At 32.9% G+C, this 19,440-nt stretch overlaps 1 protein-coding gene across 2 annotated transcripts in view; it reads right to left on the bottom strand.

Moving 5' to 3' along the window:
* Window positions 1-19,440, bottom strand: part of LOC149783472 (MAM and LDL-receptor class A domain-containing protein 2-like) — a 131,478-nt gene that overhangs the window by 64,645 nt on the left and 47,393 nt on the right. For both annotated transcript variants that reach the window (XM_089931712.1, XM_089931713.1), the window contains exons 27-39: window positions 17,957-18,179; window positions 17,206-17,394; window positions 16,158-16,526; window positions 15,777-15,860; window positions 14,558-14,863; window positions 13,995-14,108; window positions 13,242-13,328; window positions 11,703-12,032; window positions 10,608-10,751; window positions 8,221-8,364; window positions 7,189-7,524; window positions 5,804-5,938; window positions 215-358 (exon numbers count right to left, since the gene is read on the bottom strand). In XM_089931712.1, the coding sequence (XP_089787838.1) occupies window positions 215-358; window positions 5,804-5,938; window positions 7,189-7,524; window positions 8,221-8,364; window positions 10,608-10,751; window positions 11,703-12,032; window positions 13,242-13,328; window positions 13,995-14,108; window positions 14,558-14,863; window positions 15,777-15,860; window positions 16,158-16,526; window positions 17,206-17,394; window positions 17,957-18,179 (2,605 nt within the window). The remainder of the gene's footprint in view (window positions 1-214; window positions 359-5,803; window positions 5,939-7,188; window positions 7,525-8,220; window positions 8,365-10,607; window positions 10,752-11,702; window positions 12,033-13,241; window positions 13,329-13,994; window positions 14,109-14,557; window positions 14,864-15,776; window positions 15,861-16,157; window positions 16,527-17,205; window positions 17,395-17,956; window positions 18,180-19,440) is intronic.

Here is a 19,440-nt window from a genome sequence, read left to right as displayed (position 1 = left end):
GGTGATTTACCAGCTATGCAACAATTTATATAATAATCGGAGTAAATGTTTTATCTATATGTTTTACTATATCTCTCTAAACTTTGATTGGATTTAAATACACAAAATGCAAACGTTATTTAAATCGAGGACAATAAACATTCCTATCACATTCGCATTTGAAGTAAACGAGACGTTTTAAACAACCTAAAACTTTAATGCATATTAAATTCACCATCTGATCCGAATCTCTGATCATATATTGTATAGTTCCACATCAAGAATGGGGCTTTCTCCAGGCGCCATGCGTTGTCAAAGGTCATGAATGCACTATGGTACCCGCATAGTCCTTCCTCAAAATCACAGGTTACTTTATAAGCTGAAAATATAACACATGTACCTCTATCAGCGCAAATATTAAATCAAAGTTTGGTCATGTGGGACAACATCTAATAAAATACTCGTCTATATCTCGTATGCATCTAGACGTTTTTTTGTCTGTTCATATAATTGTTCATATAATGTTTGTGCATATCTATACATTTTTGATTGGACTTTGAATGTTGTTGGTATTATTGCTGTGTGTTTAATGCCATTTTCAGCATTCTATGGACTATACATAGCGGCCAGTATGATTTGTGGATGAACTACCATGAGAAACTCCGGTCAGAACCACAGCGGCATGGTAACCTATTTGCAAGCTTTTCAGCATACAGATATTTGCCAAAAGTGAGCCTTTCATCCACAAAGGCAGAGGATGGGATGGAAGTAATCGGTAAATACGGGTGCTGTATGACACTCAGCAACCAGGGTCTCGACTCTTCAATATACCCATGCATGTACGGACGCGCTATCACAATCTATGTATTTGAATGTGAATGTGTTCATGGATATGTGTGTCCATTTTGAGAGAGAGATATATACAACTTTATTATTTACGTTCATAACATTATACGAAATGTTTCTTGTGAGTTTTTTTTAATTCTTATATCAACAGCAATTTAATTTTATTGAATAAACCATCAATTATTCCATGTATTGCTGTTCCACATTTCCATGCGTTTTCTTTTTAAATCAGTAAGAGTTCTGATATGGAGTTCAAAATGTGTTTCAAGAACTTAATGCCTACTTCCACCTAAATTCCTGATTAAACTGTGAAACACCTAAAATTACAATGAAGCTATGTCTTCTTTTCACGTATTGTTTTCGGGTTCAAACAACAAACGAACAAAATATATCTATGATGGTAAGTGGCATTTAGTAAATAACATAGTACATACTATTTTTCGTTGGGTTGGTACTTTAGGATGAATTCATTTAGTAAACAATTCGTAGTTTCAATGTAGTGCAGCTGCACTAGTCCAAGTAAGCATACTGATTTGATTGACTTCAGGACATGAGTTCTTGATAAACCAAGCTGACCTAAGTGCTGTTGGTTATGATTTAAATATATTACTTTGTTGACAAGTTTGCGTGTACTGAAAATGACTCAACAATTTTCGATCAGGTTTGAAAACCACGTCTTCTCTTCTTCATAAGAGATGATTTACTGAACCTTAGCTATTCCAATCAATTACGCCAGTCTTATTTGGAGATATTTTGTTATGTTCAATTCGGAGAATTTATTTATTTAATTAAATTCATCATTGATATTATCAAAAGCTCAAACGTTTTTAAAATAGCTATATTGGAATGACTGTGATTTCATATACAGACATTATGGATGATATCATTGTGATTCCTCAAATCAACACAATAGTTTTAACGTTATTGGGAAAATCACTAGAACTCATTAGGATTGCTCTGTATCTTTGGACATGTATTATAACACTTAGGACTACAGAGGATTTCATTCATCAGACTATAATTTATTTTTAATTTTTTACTTTGTATTTTTGAGAAAGAATTTAAATTTTAAATTGTACAAAAGTTGATAGTTTTCGCTCTTTGCTGTTACTTAGTTTATTATTATATAGTTGTAACAGTATCCAAAACACATTTTCAACTTCGGCAAATGTCCAGCAATAGTCATTTTGGAAGGTGGGATACAAATTGAATGCATAAAGTATTAGAAGTTTAATAAATTTCATTTTGTTCACAATTAACTCATTAAACAGTATAATAAACATCAGGAAATAAGCTTCAGAATTACGATTTTTTCATATGACCAAGCTTAATTTGAAACTGATGATATACCCATATTAATACAAAAATACGTTGCTCATGCACGCTTTAATACAGTGCACAAGGCATGCCGAATTGCTAAACCCGAAATAGATCGTGTATATTGTAGCACCAATCAAACAACCGGCCGTTCAATAGCATTTTTAACAATTAGATCAGTGAATGAAAAATATGTAAAGAATTATTGTCAGACCACATTATAATATTTAGCAAAAGAAATCAATGCAAATGTTGTACTATGCAGTCACAGTTGATGAGTTGATGTATGCTCCAACAAGTTATCTCAAAATTATAACACTTCATGAATTATATACGATTAAATTTAAAAATTATATGGCACAAATGGTGCAAAGTCGGCCTTTTCTTGACGACAACAAAATTTAAATTAGATTTTTTTTTTGTATATCCCACAAAGCGTCTACCGCTAACTCGTTGAGAATAAGTCATTAATGATTACTACGGTAAACATCCATATGTTTCAAATCTATTGAAACGAAATATCCAATCTCTGTCTCCGATAAAACACATTTTAGTATTTCCTTTCAAGTCTGTCATGGAGTAGAATGGCTGTATGGTGTGCGAGTTTCCGATATGCTTATGTCACGTGTTTAGGATCGAATAAACAGTAACACAAGAAACAACAAGCTTGGAAAAATACAATAATGTATTTCCCTGGAAAATTTCTGTAAAAATGAAGAAGAAAAGATGAATTTACGGTTTTATAGAATCAAATCCAAAATAACCCAAGAATAATCCACGAATAAAATTTTTGAAGTCCTAATAACAAAATGTCCTACTGATTTCAAGTTCGAATCCCGACAAAGAATCCAAGATGGAAGACGATGACGTGTGGTGAAATTTGTAGTGTTGAATTACACAGTTCCTTGTTTAAACAAGAATTATCACTCCGGTTTCTGATAGCTGAATAATTGTTATAAACAAACTGTCCTTGTTCAACACTTTTACATGAGCACACGTATTTTCCAGAAAATAACAGCTATAATCCTTTTGAATCCAAGTAATTTGAAATGACTCCAAACCAAATAATTTGAAATAACTCCAAACAGCATAACAGACAACTTTCAGTCTAACAGCTCAGCTTCTACTGAGAATAATTTTCCAAAATAGAGGTTATATGGTCTTAAGAAACGTAAACAATGGGTCACGTGATCATCTACTCGAGGTTTATAGAAAATAAGTACTTGTATAAGATCACGTCTACCCAGTGTGACCCTGACGAAAACCAATGATTTTATTCTAAGAAATAAAAAAATAAATGTTTACATCTTAAAGACGAAGTTCCATCATGACCTCGACAACAACCAGTCATTTTAAAATAAAGATAGAATTTGTTTACGTGGTTGCCACAAACTTTGAAACAAGATCAGGATCTAGATCAACACCTGGTGTATATAAATTAACAGTCAAGGTCAAATTATTTTCTGGAAAAGTATCATCTCTAGAGAATAAATTTACGTACAATAGCCTGTAATAAAAAATAAAAATTAAAACTTAAAAACAATTAAATTGCAATAAATATATATTAAATAAGATACAAGTAAATCAAATATACATAACAATAAGAAACACCTACTGATATTCATCGAAAATGAGACAATAAAATATTACAAATTCAACATATGAAATCGATGTAAAATTATCAAACAATCTTTACCTGAATGTTTACATTTTGGTGAATATTGAGAATAAAGCTCAGAAACGATTTTACGGCACATATATACAAATTGCGAGAGTTTAACAACAACAACAACAACAACAATAATAATAATAATAATAATAATAATAATAATAACAACAGCAACAATAGCCATGTTCATAATAGTAGTAGTAGTAGTTCTTAAAGGGTGAATAAATAGTGTTACCTAGATCTTATTTAATTTATATTTATTTTAATTTATTTTTTGTTTATCAGCTACAATTTTTATATGCTATTACAATATAATCCTCGTTACGTGATTTGGAATTTTTTTCAGAAAATCTGTTCGACCTGACTCTAACTGTAAACACCTAAGGCTGACCTAGTTCCTGACCTTAATTCAAAATTAGTAACACCTACGTGAACAAGTTCTTTTTTATTTATTTTGATTGTGGGAATAATAAGGGTTAGATCGAGGGTGTATTGGATACGTGACCCTACACTTATAAATAGATTTAGTGAAGTATACAACTTTTTTTATTTTATTCTTAGACTAAAATTTTTGGTTTCTGTCAGGGCCATGTTGAGAGTACGTGATGTAAACATGATCACGTAACCCTCATACGGTTACCTATTCTGCGTCTCAAAATTACTGTATAACCATTGTTTTATAGAAATAATATCAGTCTGGGCTTAAAACACTTGCTGTAAAAGTCGTTTTCTTGTGTTGTAGCCAGTTTTCGAGTTATATGTTAATTTTTCTTCAAATTATTTGGATTCTAAAACATTAATTAGTTTCTCTGAAAATACTTGAGTGCTCATTCAGAATTCTTCAACAAAGACATTTCTTAAAAATTGCATTCGGATTTAAAACACCGGAGTGTTATTTCTTGTGTTTCTACAAGAAACTGTAGATAGGAATACTGTACAGAATTTAGCATACGTCATCGCCTTCCATCTTGAATTTTCATCAGGACTCGAACTCGAATTCACTAGAACATTGCTTTATAAAGTTTGTTATTTTCACTCTTTCTTTTCCTACTGTTTACTTGAACCTAAACATGTAACAATATTCAGTAACATGAAATATAAAGTATTGAGTATTTGATACAGATTTAGTATATACTAGTGCAGTTAATCATAGTTATCATTCTCAAAGACTACCACACAGAAAATCAATGGTTTATAGCATGTTGTTTCTTAAATTAAAGACATGTACAAGTGTTATACAGTACCTCCATATAGGCAGTGTCGATGATTTGTAATTTTTTTTAATTGCCCGATTCAATACATTTGTTTCATGTTTTCTTCTCAGGGGACTTTGTCGATGGATTTCACGCAATTTGCTTGTTCATATAGACAATTGCCAACATATATTCCGAATATATCTTCAGATTGTGTTCTATTTCATTAGCAGTGCACTTTGTTGTCCAATAATTAGAATTCAGTTCATAAAGTACTGGATTATTTGCTACCCTTGCATTTTAGAAGTTTCGAAAGAGACAAAAGGCACGACCAATCGAAATATGTCCACATTTATGCCTTGGAGTAAGTCTCAAAGTATACATGGGCTGATCTTAGTAATTCTTGCAATAATCTCTTCTAAACGGCCCTTTGATACGACATGAATTAATTAAATAAATGGGAAAACGCAGCCAGATTGCATGTGTTATTGTTATCAGTTTAGCTACATGAGTTGCCTATGATGAATATGTTTATATCGTTAAATCTGCTATGCTAAGAGGAAGAAGATTAAATAGAGGAAAATTTTTATAACTTTATATTCACATCTAGATTAGTTGGAAGCGCAGTAACGCTTCTAAAAACGGCCTAACAAAATTGTTAATATTCGGACTCCAGGGCATTTTAGTACATTAATTTTCATCAAATAAATCTTATAGGATGGGATTTTGTAGAAGAAAAAGATTGTTTCCAATTTTAATGATTTCTTTCATACATAAAGCAACAGGGATGAAAATTTACCACAACAATCTTCATCTGATCCATCCACGCAATCCGCTTTCTGATTGCAAACAGAAATCTTGTTCAAGCATGTGTTGACACTACCTTCGTTGGTCGAGATATTGCACCGATATTCTGTACTTGGGTTGCATGATGCTGAAATACGTGTGTTAGCTTTCAGTTGTTGTCACAGTTTAACTAAAAGGCATTAGGCAGTTTAGATTTTAAGCTTACCAATTATAATAATCATGATTCGTTCTAAACGCTTGCAGTGCAGAAAATAATTGATGTTTTTAACATATGCAAATTATTATGTCAAAAGAGTGTGACTGAGTAAATGGTTATTTTCACTTAGTATCTTTCTGCAGCTCAATAGGTTACGCAGTGATGCATTTAGATTTGATATTACATTACAAATATGAAACTAAGTGGCGAATGACTTTGTTTATGTGTGCTATGCTTCCATTGCAGTTACAAACCTATAATGAGCTGAGCATTCCGCAGAAGCCGTGTTTGCTGTCACACTAAGGAAAGAATCTTAACTTTATATAACACGTATCTTAATGTTTATGAATTTAGTCGTCAAGATCTAAATGGAATTGTTAGAACTGCTCTAAATAACACGAAAATAATATTAACAAATAATATTACAGTCCTAGAATAGTGAAAGACGATAATAATAAAACTATTGAATAACAAAAACATAAAGAGAATAATATTAGAATACTCTTAGAATGTAAAACAACAATAATATTAACAAAAGATAAAATATAATCTTACAGTAGATCTTGAAAGACTTATTATTTCAAGCCAGTATATATTTATTTTCGAAGAAATAAAACGACTCGTATCTGATTCAATACGTGATTGGTTTTGTTTATAACAGTTTTTACTCTCATTTTTCTAATATGTCCCTAATCCATTTCAAATACTTGAAAGGACAGTGCTGATGGACAACTTATTATATGACAAATATATTACATCATAAGACAGTGTTTTTATGCAATGATTGTAGTTGATACATGCATATTCGTTTCTTCAATTATAAAGGTTCTGATCCACATTTTTATATTGCCTTCAAGCATTAATGTTCCCCTTTCATCTCGAATTTTCCCGATCCATACAATCTAAACAACCTTCAAACTATTGAGCAACGTATAAGAATTTTCGCATAGTTATCGTTTTAGCAGTCAGAAGACCTTCACAGAGAAATTTAAATATGAAGATCGTTTGCGACAAGGCAGTGGCTTTAGTCCGGAAATAAGTCGAAGATTATATACATGTGGTGGAGCCATTGTCGATCTACACTCCTCTCATCAGAAACCCTATCACAGTTCACAATTGTATACACCCGAGAAAACTGAAGAGATAGATGGTACATCAAAATAAAGTATATTGTTACTTACCTTTTGGTCCGCAATTCGATAAATACAGATCGTCAAGTGCAAGCTCAAAGTAGGATCCATAGACATTGAATCCAATGTAGTACTGACCGATAGGGATCAACACCGATTTTTCTTGCCATGTTGGCTGAGGCTCGTAACTGTCGTACATGGAGTCAAGCTGTTTTATATTGCCGTTCTTGTCGTAGAGTCTTACATACATATACGTATAACTACTAATATAGTATGCTACGGAATAGTTTAGTCGGCACAGGTAGCTCATGCTGGTAAAAATTGGTGATAATAATTCCACATTGGAGCTCGTGTATGAAGTTTTATCCCCAACAACCATAAATGACCCTACAAATTATATAAAAGAATTTATTAGACGGTTAACCTGGTTACTTTGTCAGACGTTAAAACCTAACTGTTATACATGACTCTTTAAATAGTGACTAATATTTGAATGGGAAGATATAGAAAACGAACACATTGTAAATAATCAATCTTGTATTTATTAATATATAGAAAAGGGAACAAAGCAGGGCTGATGAACCGTTACACTATCATTCATGGGCACATTTACCTTTACTCTTTCAAATGGTTGAGATATCATGTCTGAGGTATATATCATATCAATCCATTGTGGCATTAAATCTTTCCTTTATCATAAAATCTTAAACACACACATACACACATATATCTAAAGAATTGTATGCTCAAAGAAGCTTTGAAAGTTATACAGTTACTGTAAAATACTGTTCTGCTCAAACATGCAGCATGCAGGTAAATTTCACCAGCCTGTAAGTTAACAGAAGCAACAAATGCCTGTTTTAATGCAATTAAATATGCAGAACACATACGTAGACTTTCATACAACGGCTTTAAATTTATTGAGAGAGAGAGAGAGAGTGAGTGAGAGAGAGATAGCTTATAATAAAACCAATCAAAAATAAATGACATTCTTGAGCCATACTAAGTTTCCTGTACAAAATTGTCTTAATATGTATTGAAAAACATATATCAAAGCAACGTTCTTAAATCTATAATACCCACCAGCTGGCCCAAATTTGTTGTCGTTAAGACTGTAATAACCCATCAGGTACGGCGCTTCCTGTCGTCTCCATGCATTACTATAGTCATCCATTTTGTTGTAGTAACCACAAAGACCATTCTCAAAATCACAGGTTATATTTAAAGCTGAAATCACGTAGTTAATTTGTCTCTTTAGATATTTCATGGATAAAGGCATATTAATATAAAGATGTCATTCTTATTTTAAAGAACTGTATGTTTATATAAATATATCTTTGTCAGATAAAAATTCCTTCAACATCATTTCCTAAATCAGCACTTTTAATTCAAGAATTCAAAAGTACCGATAGTTTTAATGCTATTAATTAAGGTTCGCTTTGCTGGTGTGTCTGTTATCATTCTATAGCGAGCCTGCATGCCATTAGCGTAGAAGTGTACATATTGCATGGTGGTTCGATTACAAATAAAAAATTGTCTACAGTATACCGTCACAAATTGCGATAGATAAGAAGGAAACTGTGGTTGTTCAATTTCTCTATCAAAATAATTAATAAAGATGCATACACTGAAATCTCACAATGATACTACGCGAAACGTAGAGTATTGTGATCAGAATTTTGAGTGGGTATAATTTTGTGGAAACATATTACAACTGATCATATCACGACATATATTTCTATACCTTGAAGAAAGGATGTATACATATAATGTATGCACTTTATGAGGAAACAATATACATCGAATGAGAGTGAAGGAATATTGAGAGAAAGAGATCACAAGAATTAGATAATGGTAAAGGAAGTAAATCGTTACAATGCGTATAGATATGTTACTGTGCAAATATATATTCACTCTTCAGCTCTACAGATTGATGATAAAGAGAAAGAGCCTCAAATATCAATTAGAAAATGGCATGGTAAAATGTTAGGAGATCATGAGTATCAATGTACTGTTTCAAAGAACTATCGTTTAGGTTTCAAATGTTTTCCTGCAAAGATAGAATCGATAGGGATCTGTAATATTAAACTTCTCGAGATGGTTTATATACCGTAAGAGTTAGGCCATACGACAATATAGCGCATCTTGGTTGGCTATGACGTGTAAAATTATTTATTTCAATGTTAAAACATTCAAACAGGATCAGTGATCATTTCGTACACTGTTGCAATGTAATAAGAAAAACCCATGGACAATAATTTTCGTTTGGTATAAGCTAATGTCCCTTGCGTTAAAGTTTATGCTTGATTTTAAATGTTAATGGCTTTGTAGCACCGTCTAGTGTTTAATTTGAATCACGTGATTCCTCCTGGGAATTTAAAAAAGGTAGTGACAAGGTCTTTCGTCAGCCAGGTTCCACTCGTTGCAAGGCTAGTCCAGTAACACAGATATATTGCGACAAAACACATTTTAACTAATATATCTTCTCTCATCATTTCGCACCGTTTGTCTGTCTGTGTCGATCTCGATCGAGTAACGACGCGCAACTGCGACCTTGTCAGCGACATAGTCAGCGACACTGTCAATGACTCAGTGACACAGTCAATGACTCAGTCGACCAATCAACGACCCAGTCAGCGGCTCAGAGACCCAATCGGCGGCACAGTCAGCGACTCAGCAACCCCGCCGGCGACCCAGACGATGATCAACTCAAGGATTCAGCGACTCAATCGACGACACAATTAGCAAACACAGGACATCCAGTCGATGACTAAGCGACCCAGCGATTCAGTCGGCAACAAGAAGGCAGAAATAAGACGGTGTAGTAATATGTCATACTATGGAGCGCCAGTCCTCAGAAGGTTCAGCGGGGTATCACTCCAAATACAAAGACCTATCCTAAAGAACTCATGACAGCGATACCCGGGGCACGGAAGCCGAGGGAGTTTCCACTACAGCAAAATCCCTGCGCTGCCATACCTTCGTTTAGCGAGGTATTTTACTTATACATTGGATCTTTATTCTGAAATCTATTAAAATACAAAGCTGTATTGAAAATGCCAAATATCATATTAGTGTACGTACAAAAAGAGATCTCCTGTTGTCAAACATTTGCAATGGAAATTACCTTTATAGCAAGGTCAGTCCATGTTAATACCATTTAGAGTGAATTATAATCAACTAAACCATCTTCCTCAACGGATGGAATGAAACAACATCCACAAGACATCGAAACACGGGTTATCAAACGAACCATCAAAGTAAGACAATAAACGCTATCTAGCATCTTCTTTCAATTATTTATAATTATTTACTTATGGTATTTATTTATTTTTATGAACGCATGAAGTACATGCAAGATGGCACTGTGTATGCATATAGTAACTCACTACCTCCCACACTTTCGATGTGAAGTCAGATAAACACAGTGACTAAATCCGTCCCCCATTACATCTTATTCCAAAACTTACGACAATTGAGTTCATCAGTTCCACTTAGACAGTCCATCTTCCGGTCGCACCTCATTTTTTGTGACAGACACATATGAAGTATATCACCATTCCAAAGGGATACACTGCACTCAAACTCCGTAACATTGTTGCATGAAATTGTATCTAAATGTTTGAACAAAAAAATATACAAGAAATGTACGGTATTGAATATAGGTAATTAGCTGACTTAATAGCACAATTTTGAAGCATAGCTCATATTTAACAATTAAAACTGAACAAAGTTGAAACGGTAAAAGACAATGCAATTTATATTGTGACGTAATTTGATCTGCATTCTATGCTTTCCACATGTCACATGTTGCAAGTCGCTGTTAATGTTCAGACTGTATATATTTCATTTCTATATGTTCTTTAAATCTTTATTATTATGTCATTTAAGCAATACATATTGTGAAAATGTGTGGGTTTTAAAATCCTAGTTACACAGCATCTTTGCTACATCAAAGAGTGTAGTAGCAGCAGACTCTTTTAATGGTTATCAATGGCAAAAGTACCTGTTGTTGAAGTATTATCTTTTGTGGTAATAGCGTTTGTGGTTGTATTAGTGGTAGTAACAGTGGTGCTAATTGTTGATGTAGTTGTAGGTTGATTTTGTTTTGCATTCATTAGTTGTTATGTTCTTCTTCCTCTGAGTTTACTTCTTTGGTTGTTCTTCCTAGTGCTGCTGTTGCTCTCATCGTAGATTGTTGCTGGCGCATCTTGTCGGCAGTAGTTGTAATAACAGATTTATACATATCGCAGTATAATATAATCTATTCTGCTCAACACGGAAAATAATGCAAATGTGACTAATTTTCCTGTAGCTTTCTCAGATTATTACCACTGACATCGCCTACGTCTCGTAAAGAAGAATTGATGTATATGTCACGCGATTCACATGCGAGATAAAAATAGTTGTAATGGTTTATTGAACTAAATTATACAGTATTTTCTCCACAATCTCATTACCCAGATATACTAGCAATTCTGCCGTAAAGCGGATAGAGAGAGAGAGAGAGAGAGAGAGAGATAAGCATTTATATCTTACGTTGCTAAATTTGTAAAAGGTACTACCTTCACAAGGCCCATCCTGGACTTTTACATCATCAATTCGTGCAAACGAGGAGTAAAATAAAGAATCTGTGTTGAACTCAAAGACAATGCTATAATGTCCTGATGGTAAATTAACTTGCAAATTGGTCCATTGTTTTCCTCTAAGAACGTCACCAAACAGAAATATCTCTGTCAAGGAATTGGACGAGTTCCCTGCAATTCTGTGCCATCCTACTCCATTTTGGTAGTATCTGTAGCTTAGACATGACGTAGAGTTGTAAATTCTTGTTGGACTTTCAGCAAAGGCAACTTGGTTGGAGGTTACAAAGTTTAAATAGGTATTGATTGATTCTGAAAATATGTTATACACTTTTTTATTAATACTGGGCATCGCTTTGGCACACGTTAAAAATAATAATAAAGTCTCAAAAGATTGTCATACACTATTTACTTCTATCTGGGCTCAGGAACACCAGACAAAATGCGGAGAAAGTTATAATAACAAAAATGAACGCATTTTGTAATTTTGAAAGTTATATCATTTTAGCTACCATTTTTACCATTTGGTTTGCTTAGAACGAATTTTCAAGTAGTGATTGTAATACATCTAGCTATCCCACAGAAAAAATTAGATATTTAATGCTGTGATGACGGTGTAATGAATCGATGTTCCAGGTTTCGTCCACAACAAAAAACTAGTTCAAGATGAAAATGATATCATCGCAGCTAACATTCTTAAAATTTGTTTACTTAGAACTTATTATCAAGTAGTGATTGTAAAAAATCTAGCTTCAAAAATATCTTTCCTACAGAAAATATACATACGATGTTAACTGATGTGATGAAAATCTGGTGAATCAATATTCTAGGCTTTCGTCCACAACACAAAACTTATTCAAGATGTATTTGAATGCAAAAAAGTAACCTTCCGCATCATACGAATCTCTCACATAAAGTAGTAAAATTGAAGATGCATTGGAATCCAAATGACTTTGTAGAGATTGGCTAGGAGAAACACGAGGATTCGTACGTTATGCAAAGGGTTTTGTCTATGTGCTCGGGGAACTATATTGATTAGGAGGTTAATTAATGCGGATAAATTACAAGTACCAAATTCATCACTGTAATATAAACAAAGCTGCAAGGGACGAACAGCAGAGATAAATCTGCCATATATTTATGTGCTGATAGGTCAGCATCTACGATGTTAATTTCACATATGATTCGGAAACTGAAAATCTTTTACAGAGCAATTTGCACAAATCCATGGCTTTTGGCACTCTATAGACTCTAATACCCGGTTTAACATGCAATAACAAATTGAGAATTAACCGTTCGTATCTGGTAAGCTGTCCTACTCCAAAAGTTATAGTCTCTCGCACTGACATTTTTGTTTCCATCAGATAAAAGGGGTGTTACAATTCTTTGAAAAATCAAGCAGATAAACTTCATCAGACTGCATTATTTCTTTTGACTATATTGACTTACGATCTTTGAGAAATTTGAAAAGACTGTTTGAACTATTTCTGAAATTTCATCTCACATGGGTTAGACTCTTACCGGTTCCATTTTCTTTGGATGGTGACACCATGAAAAACGAATATCCGCACAAATAATCTTGCTCAAAATCACAAGAGACCTCGATAGCTGAAAACATATATTTGAATTTTTGAATAAAAATTTCAACTAGATTAGATATATTAGAATACCATAAGCATATTTGTGGACCAATGGTATCTATCTATCTATCTATCTATCTATCTATCTATCTATCTATCTATCTATCCCTCCATCCATCTATCTATCTATCTATCTACCTATATATATATATATATATATATATATATATATATATATATATATATATATATATATATATATATATATGTGTGTGTGTGTGTGTGTGTGTATGTGTGTGTGTGTGTGTATCCGTGTGTGTGTTTGTGTGTACTGTTATTACCTGTTTAAAGATTTGGATTTCCGTAAGTCACTAAATTATTTTCTTTTCTACTTAAGCTGTTGTATGTTAGTATGCAATTGTTCATGAAAGTAATGCGTACGAGAAGGACAGCAGTAACAACTAAAAAAGTATCATACATTTGCTCTTTGTTAATACCTTTTCATTTGACGCAATGAATTTTATAATTGATGCATTAGCTATTGTTTATTTTTAATTATATTAAGCTAATCAGATTAAAGTTATTCAGAAAGCATCGTTTCAAGTAAGATGTATGAAAATGGCTGAAAGTACCCTGGTTATATGTTAGGGTCTAACAGAAGATAATGTTTTATGATTCAAATAGATCTACGTACGACACACAGATGCATCCTCGTCTTCTCCATTTCTGCAGTGATTTACCCTCCCATCACAAACTTGATCTTCATAGATGCAATAATAGTGACAGCTAAAGTCGCCATGTTCGCATTCTAGAAAAAGTTGAAGTTTATGTCAGTTTTATGCAAATTTAAACCGAAATAAATTCCAAACTAAAGGGGCAGGCAATGAAGTGACATCTAACAAGCAGGTTTCCATCAGTTGCACGTAATATGGTATGTGATGTGCTTTCTTTTGCATTTTTTATTTATTGAGAAGCTAGCTTTCTTTGCATACTAGCCACAGTCGTAGTTTAGAACTGATAATTTGATTGTAAAAAGTATCTATAAGATATAAAACTGTTCATACATGAATTTTTAAAGCGTAACTAATCCCAGATGTGTTTATTTCACTTTTATATTCTTGAAAGCAAGCAAAAATACAAAATATTGCTTGGCCGGAAATGTACAGTGAATGTTTTGTGGAATATATTTATTACGGACCAAAACTATTTAATTCAAAATGACTTATGCCAACTACAAATGTAAAAAGATTTGCTTACTGAGTGATGGACATTTGGTGCTGAATGTGACGTTGTGCAGCATAAAGTCACTGCTACTGCTGTTAGGTTCATTTGCAATGTACATTTCTAAGTAAGATATCTCAGATGATACTGGAATATTAATCATTCTACGCCTGCCGTCTGCTTGTACCGGATACAACAATTCACCAATGGACACATTTAAGCTAGTCGGATAGAGGAATCGACTCACACCGGACGCCGAATAAAAGATGGAAATGCACCCCGGTCCTTGTACGGGTGGAAAAACAAGCTTTGATAATGCCTTTTGAGTTCTCATGTAACTGTCTGTAAGTATAAAGTTTCCAATATATATATATATATATATATATATATATATATATATATATATATATATATATATATATACCAAGCTGTCTTCGAACTGTATGTATTATATGTATTATAAAGCTCTCATCTCCCTGTATATAAATATATATATATATATATATATATATATATATATATATATATATATATATATATATATATATATATACATATATATATATATATATATATATATATATATATATATATATATATATATATATAGTTGCCACATAACTGTATGTATTCATAAAGTTCTCATGTAAATATATGTATATATTTCACACATCACTAACTGTAAATATAAAGTTCTTATATAACTGTATGTTAACATAACGTTCTCTGATACAGTACCTTTCATTTAAAATGATTGTCATTCATTGGAAAGAGTCATGGTATTGAAAACAATAGATACTCATCCTACTGTACACGTTTGACATACACAGAGTGATATATCTATATATATATATATATATATATATATATATATATATATATATATATATATATATATATATATATCGAATAAAGGATGTTGTGCATATAATACAAAATATGTGACAATCTGTAGTTGCATCGATTAACCAGATGTCCCGAATATCTGAACTGTCAGGTTTGCATTCCCGTTTTATTTATCCGATGAGGTTTAGTAAATTAGATCATGAAAACGGTGTACATGTCTAATCAACAGAACAATATGGTGTGACAAGATTGGAAATCATACACTACAATGTATCTTATCAACATTTAATATATGACAAGTACTTTTGGTCGAAAAGGTAAGTTTACAACAAAGTTTTAATCTATGTATTGATGTATTGTATCTGCAAAGCTTAAGTCGCATAAGTTGATTTGTCATCATGATATTCACCATTTGAAGATCTGGTCCATATCCAGCCATATTCAGCTACATAACCGCACATGCTGTCTGTAAAGTCACATTCTGCACTAATTACTGAAACAAAATGCATATAGATTAAAACTTTAAGAACTGAAATAATAAATTGTATTTGAATATGCAACCCTTTTTGGAAAGAAATGCACTCAAAACCAACAAGCCAAATAAATTCAGATCTGCTTAGTTATATGTGGTTAAAATTATTTACAGATTCCTTCTGAATAGATGAATTGATCTCTTTAGTAAATCAATTGTGATGTTTGCATTCAAACTACGCCATTAGCTTTTGTTTTCATGGGGGAAAATATGACAAAATGCAGCAAAACATAGGAAAATAAAGAAAATCGGACTTACCGGGACATCGATCACGGGACAAGCTGATGTCATCGATGGCTATGTCGCCATATGGAGTGGCTCCCTTTTGAGCATGGAACTGTATGATTCTTGTAGAATTATTCACCACATTGCAATCACTATTCAGCATCACGCATCCTGGAATCCAAATATCCACATTCCGGGATCGGAACACGTTTGACTGTCCTCGAGTTTTTTCAAATACGGTGAGAACTGGGTCAGAACTACCCTTGATGTGGTAGAAAAAATTCAGAGAACAGAAATTTCCAGTGGTGAATTCCTTCAGTTGGAGAGCTGTTGTGTCCCCTGTATTTCCGAAGGAGGCATCGGCATACATATAATATCCCGTCGTGTTTAGGCCGCTAGTAGCTAGTAATATAAAACGTTTAAGAAAAAAGATATGATAGCAACAATGATAATCATCCGATGGGTGATATGTTTAGAAGAGTAGTACTAAACCAATTTCAGACAGCACAACAATTAACATTACTATATGTAGTAGTAATAGTAATTTAAACATCAACAGAAGTAGCAGTTATAGGAAGATGACGATGAAAATATGGAAGACAGTAAAGTAAAAGATGAGAAAAGAAGAATGGCGGTTTGAATAAAATTTATGTTGGCTTAATTGTATGAAACAATATAGATCTTGTGACTGGTCATTCACGTTCTTTCATTAAATAAAACATTTCCTTGGTAATTTAGTGCTAAATGCTACATAGTCTTTCATTTCGTAGAGCCAGATAGTACTTCTGTGCAATTTACTGACTTTAGTGAAAATTGTTTGAAATGAATGGAAAAACGATCAAGAAAAACAGGTAGATAAGAAAGTCGTTCGAAGGAATTAATGGAAACTCAAGACAGAAAGACTATCCAATTGCCGTTCTTTTCTTCTGTATTTTCTTTGTTCAAAGCGATTGATACATATTAAATGGAACGAGAAAAGGCCGGATAAATGATATTGCAAATAAAATGCGGGTTATTTCAAGAGAACGTATTGTATTCAGACGTTGAATGCTAAGAAACAATGTCGACTCTTTGAGCTCACCTGATCTATTTCCAAATGCTGTGCTTGTATGATCATTACTTGGACCTGTTCCATTTGTTAACGTTGTTCCAGAATGTCTAATCCATCTATATACTGCAGCATCACAAGTTTTCGCTTGTGGCGGTGATACAAACATTCCACAAAGGATATGATCAGCTTCAAAAGTGCAGCTGTGCAAATCAATTGTGTCTGCAATGGAATAATTACGATTCATTTTAAACAGCGGTATTTAAATTGTCACTCGATTCAAATCTTCTTAGACACCAACAAATAGAATACCTAAACCTAGTGTATACATTTAAGCCCATCATGAAATAAACACCAAAGGCCATATACGGAATATTAGCCAAAACTACTTATTTGTGGCCTGCATTTATTTGCCCCATCGTTACAAACGTAATGCTATAAGGAGGAATCGTTAGGTCGGAGAAGATTCCACCACTCTCAAATATGTAATGTAATGGAAATGTTATCAATATGTACAAATACTAACTGAAACAATAAAAATGTCTAAACTGCTCAAACAAATAAAAGGTGGCGATTTACAAAAGAATCGATAAATTTATTTGGCATTGCATATATTTTAACATAATTATTTGTTTACTTAGTAGGAAGAGATGTGGGCATAATAAACACCATATGCATGATATGACGGAAGGTAATTTATAATGTACGCTCTTTGGTGTTGCTGCTATGATTTAAACAGCATAAGCTCCTTTACCAATTATGTAGCTAATTACATATAAACTACCTGGACACTGTCCCTGTAGAATATTGACATCGGATATCGACGCTGATATAGCCATGTGTTGTATTTCATTGTCTCCCTTTATTGCTTGGAATACAACTTTGATCGAGCCAACGACATTTGGGAAATTTATGCACACTAATTCCTCCTCAGCTACGAAAGAATTTAAAGTAGTTAGGTCTTCTTCTATTTTGGTACCCTCCCAAGATGTTCCTCGTACATAAACCTGGAAACGTAAATATTCCACTCATTACAGCTGACAGTTTGACATTATTAACCTTTACTGATCTTTTTCTTTCCATGCCATGTTTTTGTCCACTTTAATTTTTCAACAGATACAAAAACTGGTACTTACAATAATTTTAAAGATTCCAGCCTTTATAAATAATGTATTTAGGTACAAAAATTAGAAAAATAAGGTACAATTTATTTCCGACATAATATTTAAGACGCAATCGAAAAGATATCCTAGCACATCAGAATAATGAGAATAATATTCCTTTTGAATGATGGTTTGAGAGCATGAATAAGGTGATATTATATAGCTTCATGTGTAGAAACAACTATGCAGTTACGCCAATATAATTGTTTACGTGTAATAGAGCGCCATTCAAGGCCTATTAAAGTTTTGTATAAATTCAATTTAAAAAATACATTATTTTACAAATATCACTCTGGTGTTATACCTGGTCATTCAACAAAATATCAGATCTCGAAAATGTATCACGATGCATAACATGCAATTGACCGAAGTGAAATCAAGTTCATTTTATAACGTGACATTTCCAAAACATTTCGTTAAGTGTGGCAAAAGTGTAATGACCAGAAATACAATGAAAGGAATCGACGATGCTTAAGCTGGCATGACTTTAAGAATCATGGCGGGGAAAGAATTATCAAACCTTGGACGACCCTCTGCTCTAGAATCTTTGATTTCGTTTATAATGCCGAAACATTAAAATAACTACGTATATTTCTTAGAAATACATATCGTTAGATCACGTCTCATTCAAAGTGAATTGACAAATAATCTTCAAAAAATATCGGATTCGGTAAAGTGCTGCTTGTTAGTATTAAAGCATCCAAATTTGACTTCGTCATTTTAAACATTCTCTTGAATTTTCTGGTGAAACAGCTGGTTGTGTTACTTCACATCGACATCAGCGATTTATTTTGTCATCCACTGCTTCTTGGAAGAAAACAATTTGATTCTGTAATTCCTTTTGCATATATATATATATATATATATATATATATATATATATATATATATATATATATATATATGGAACAAACACTTTATATTTTAAAATTCTGTTCCAAAGCATAACACGAATAAAAAAAGTTTAACCTACATTAGCCCGATTCAGAAAGCTTCATCTGAAATTAAGTCTTCCTGTATCAGTTGTGATGCCAGAAAACTTGAAATGCCATACCTTGAAGAAGACAAATTAGTCTCTGGACTAACACAGTTCGCGAGGAGACAA

The sequence above is a fragment of the Sinohyriopsis cumingii genome, chromosome 14, assembly GCF_028554795.1.
Source record: "Sinohyriopsis cumingii isolate HCF-2022 chromosome 14, ASM2855479v2, whole genome shotgun sequence".
Lineage (NCBI taxonomy): Eukaryota > Metazoa > Mollusca > Bivalvia > Unionida > Unionidae > Sinohyriopsis > Sinohyriopsis cumingii.
Note: the sequence above shows the minus strand (reverse complement) of the source record. Positions and strands in the feature narration are given on the sequence as shown.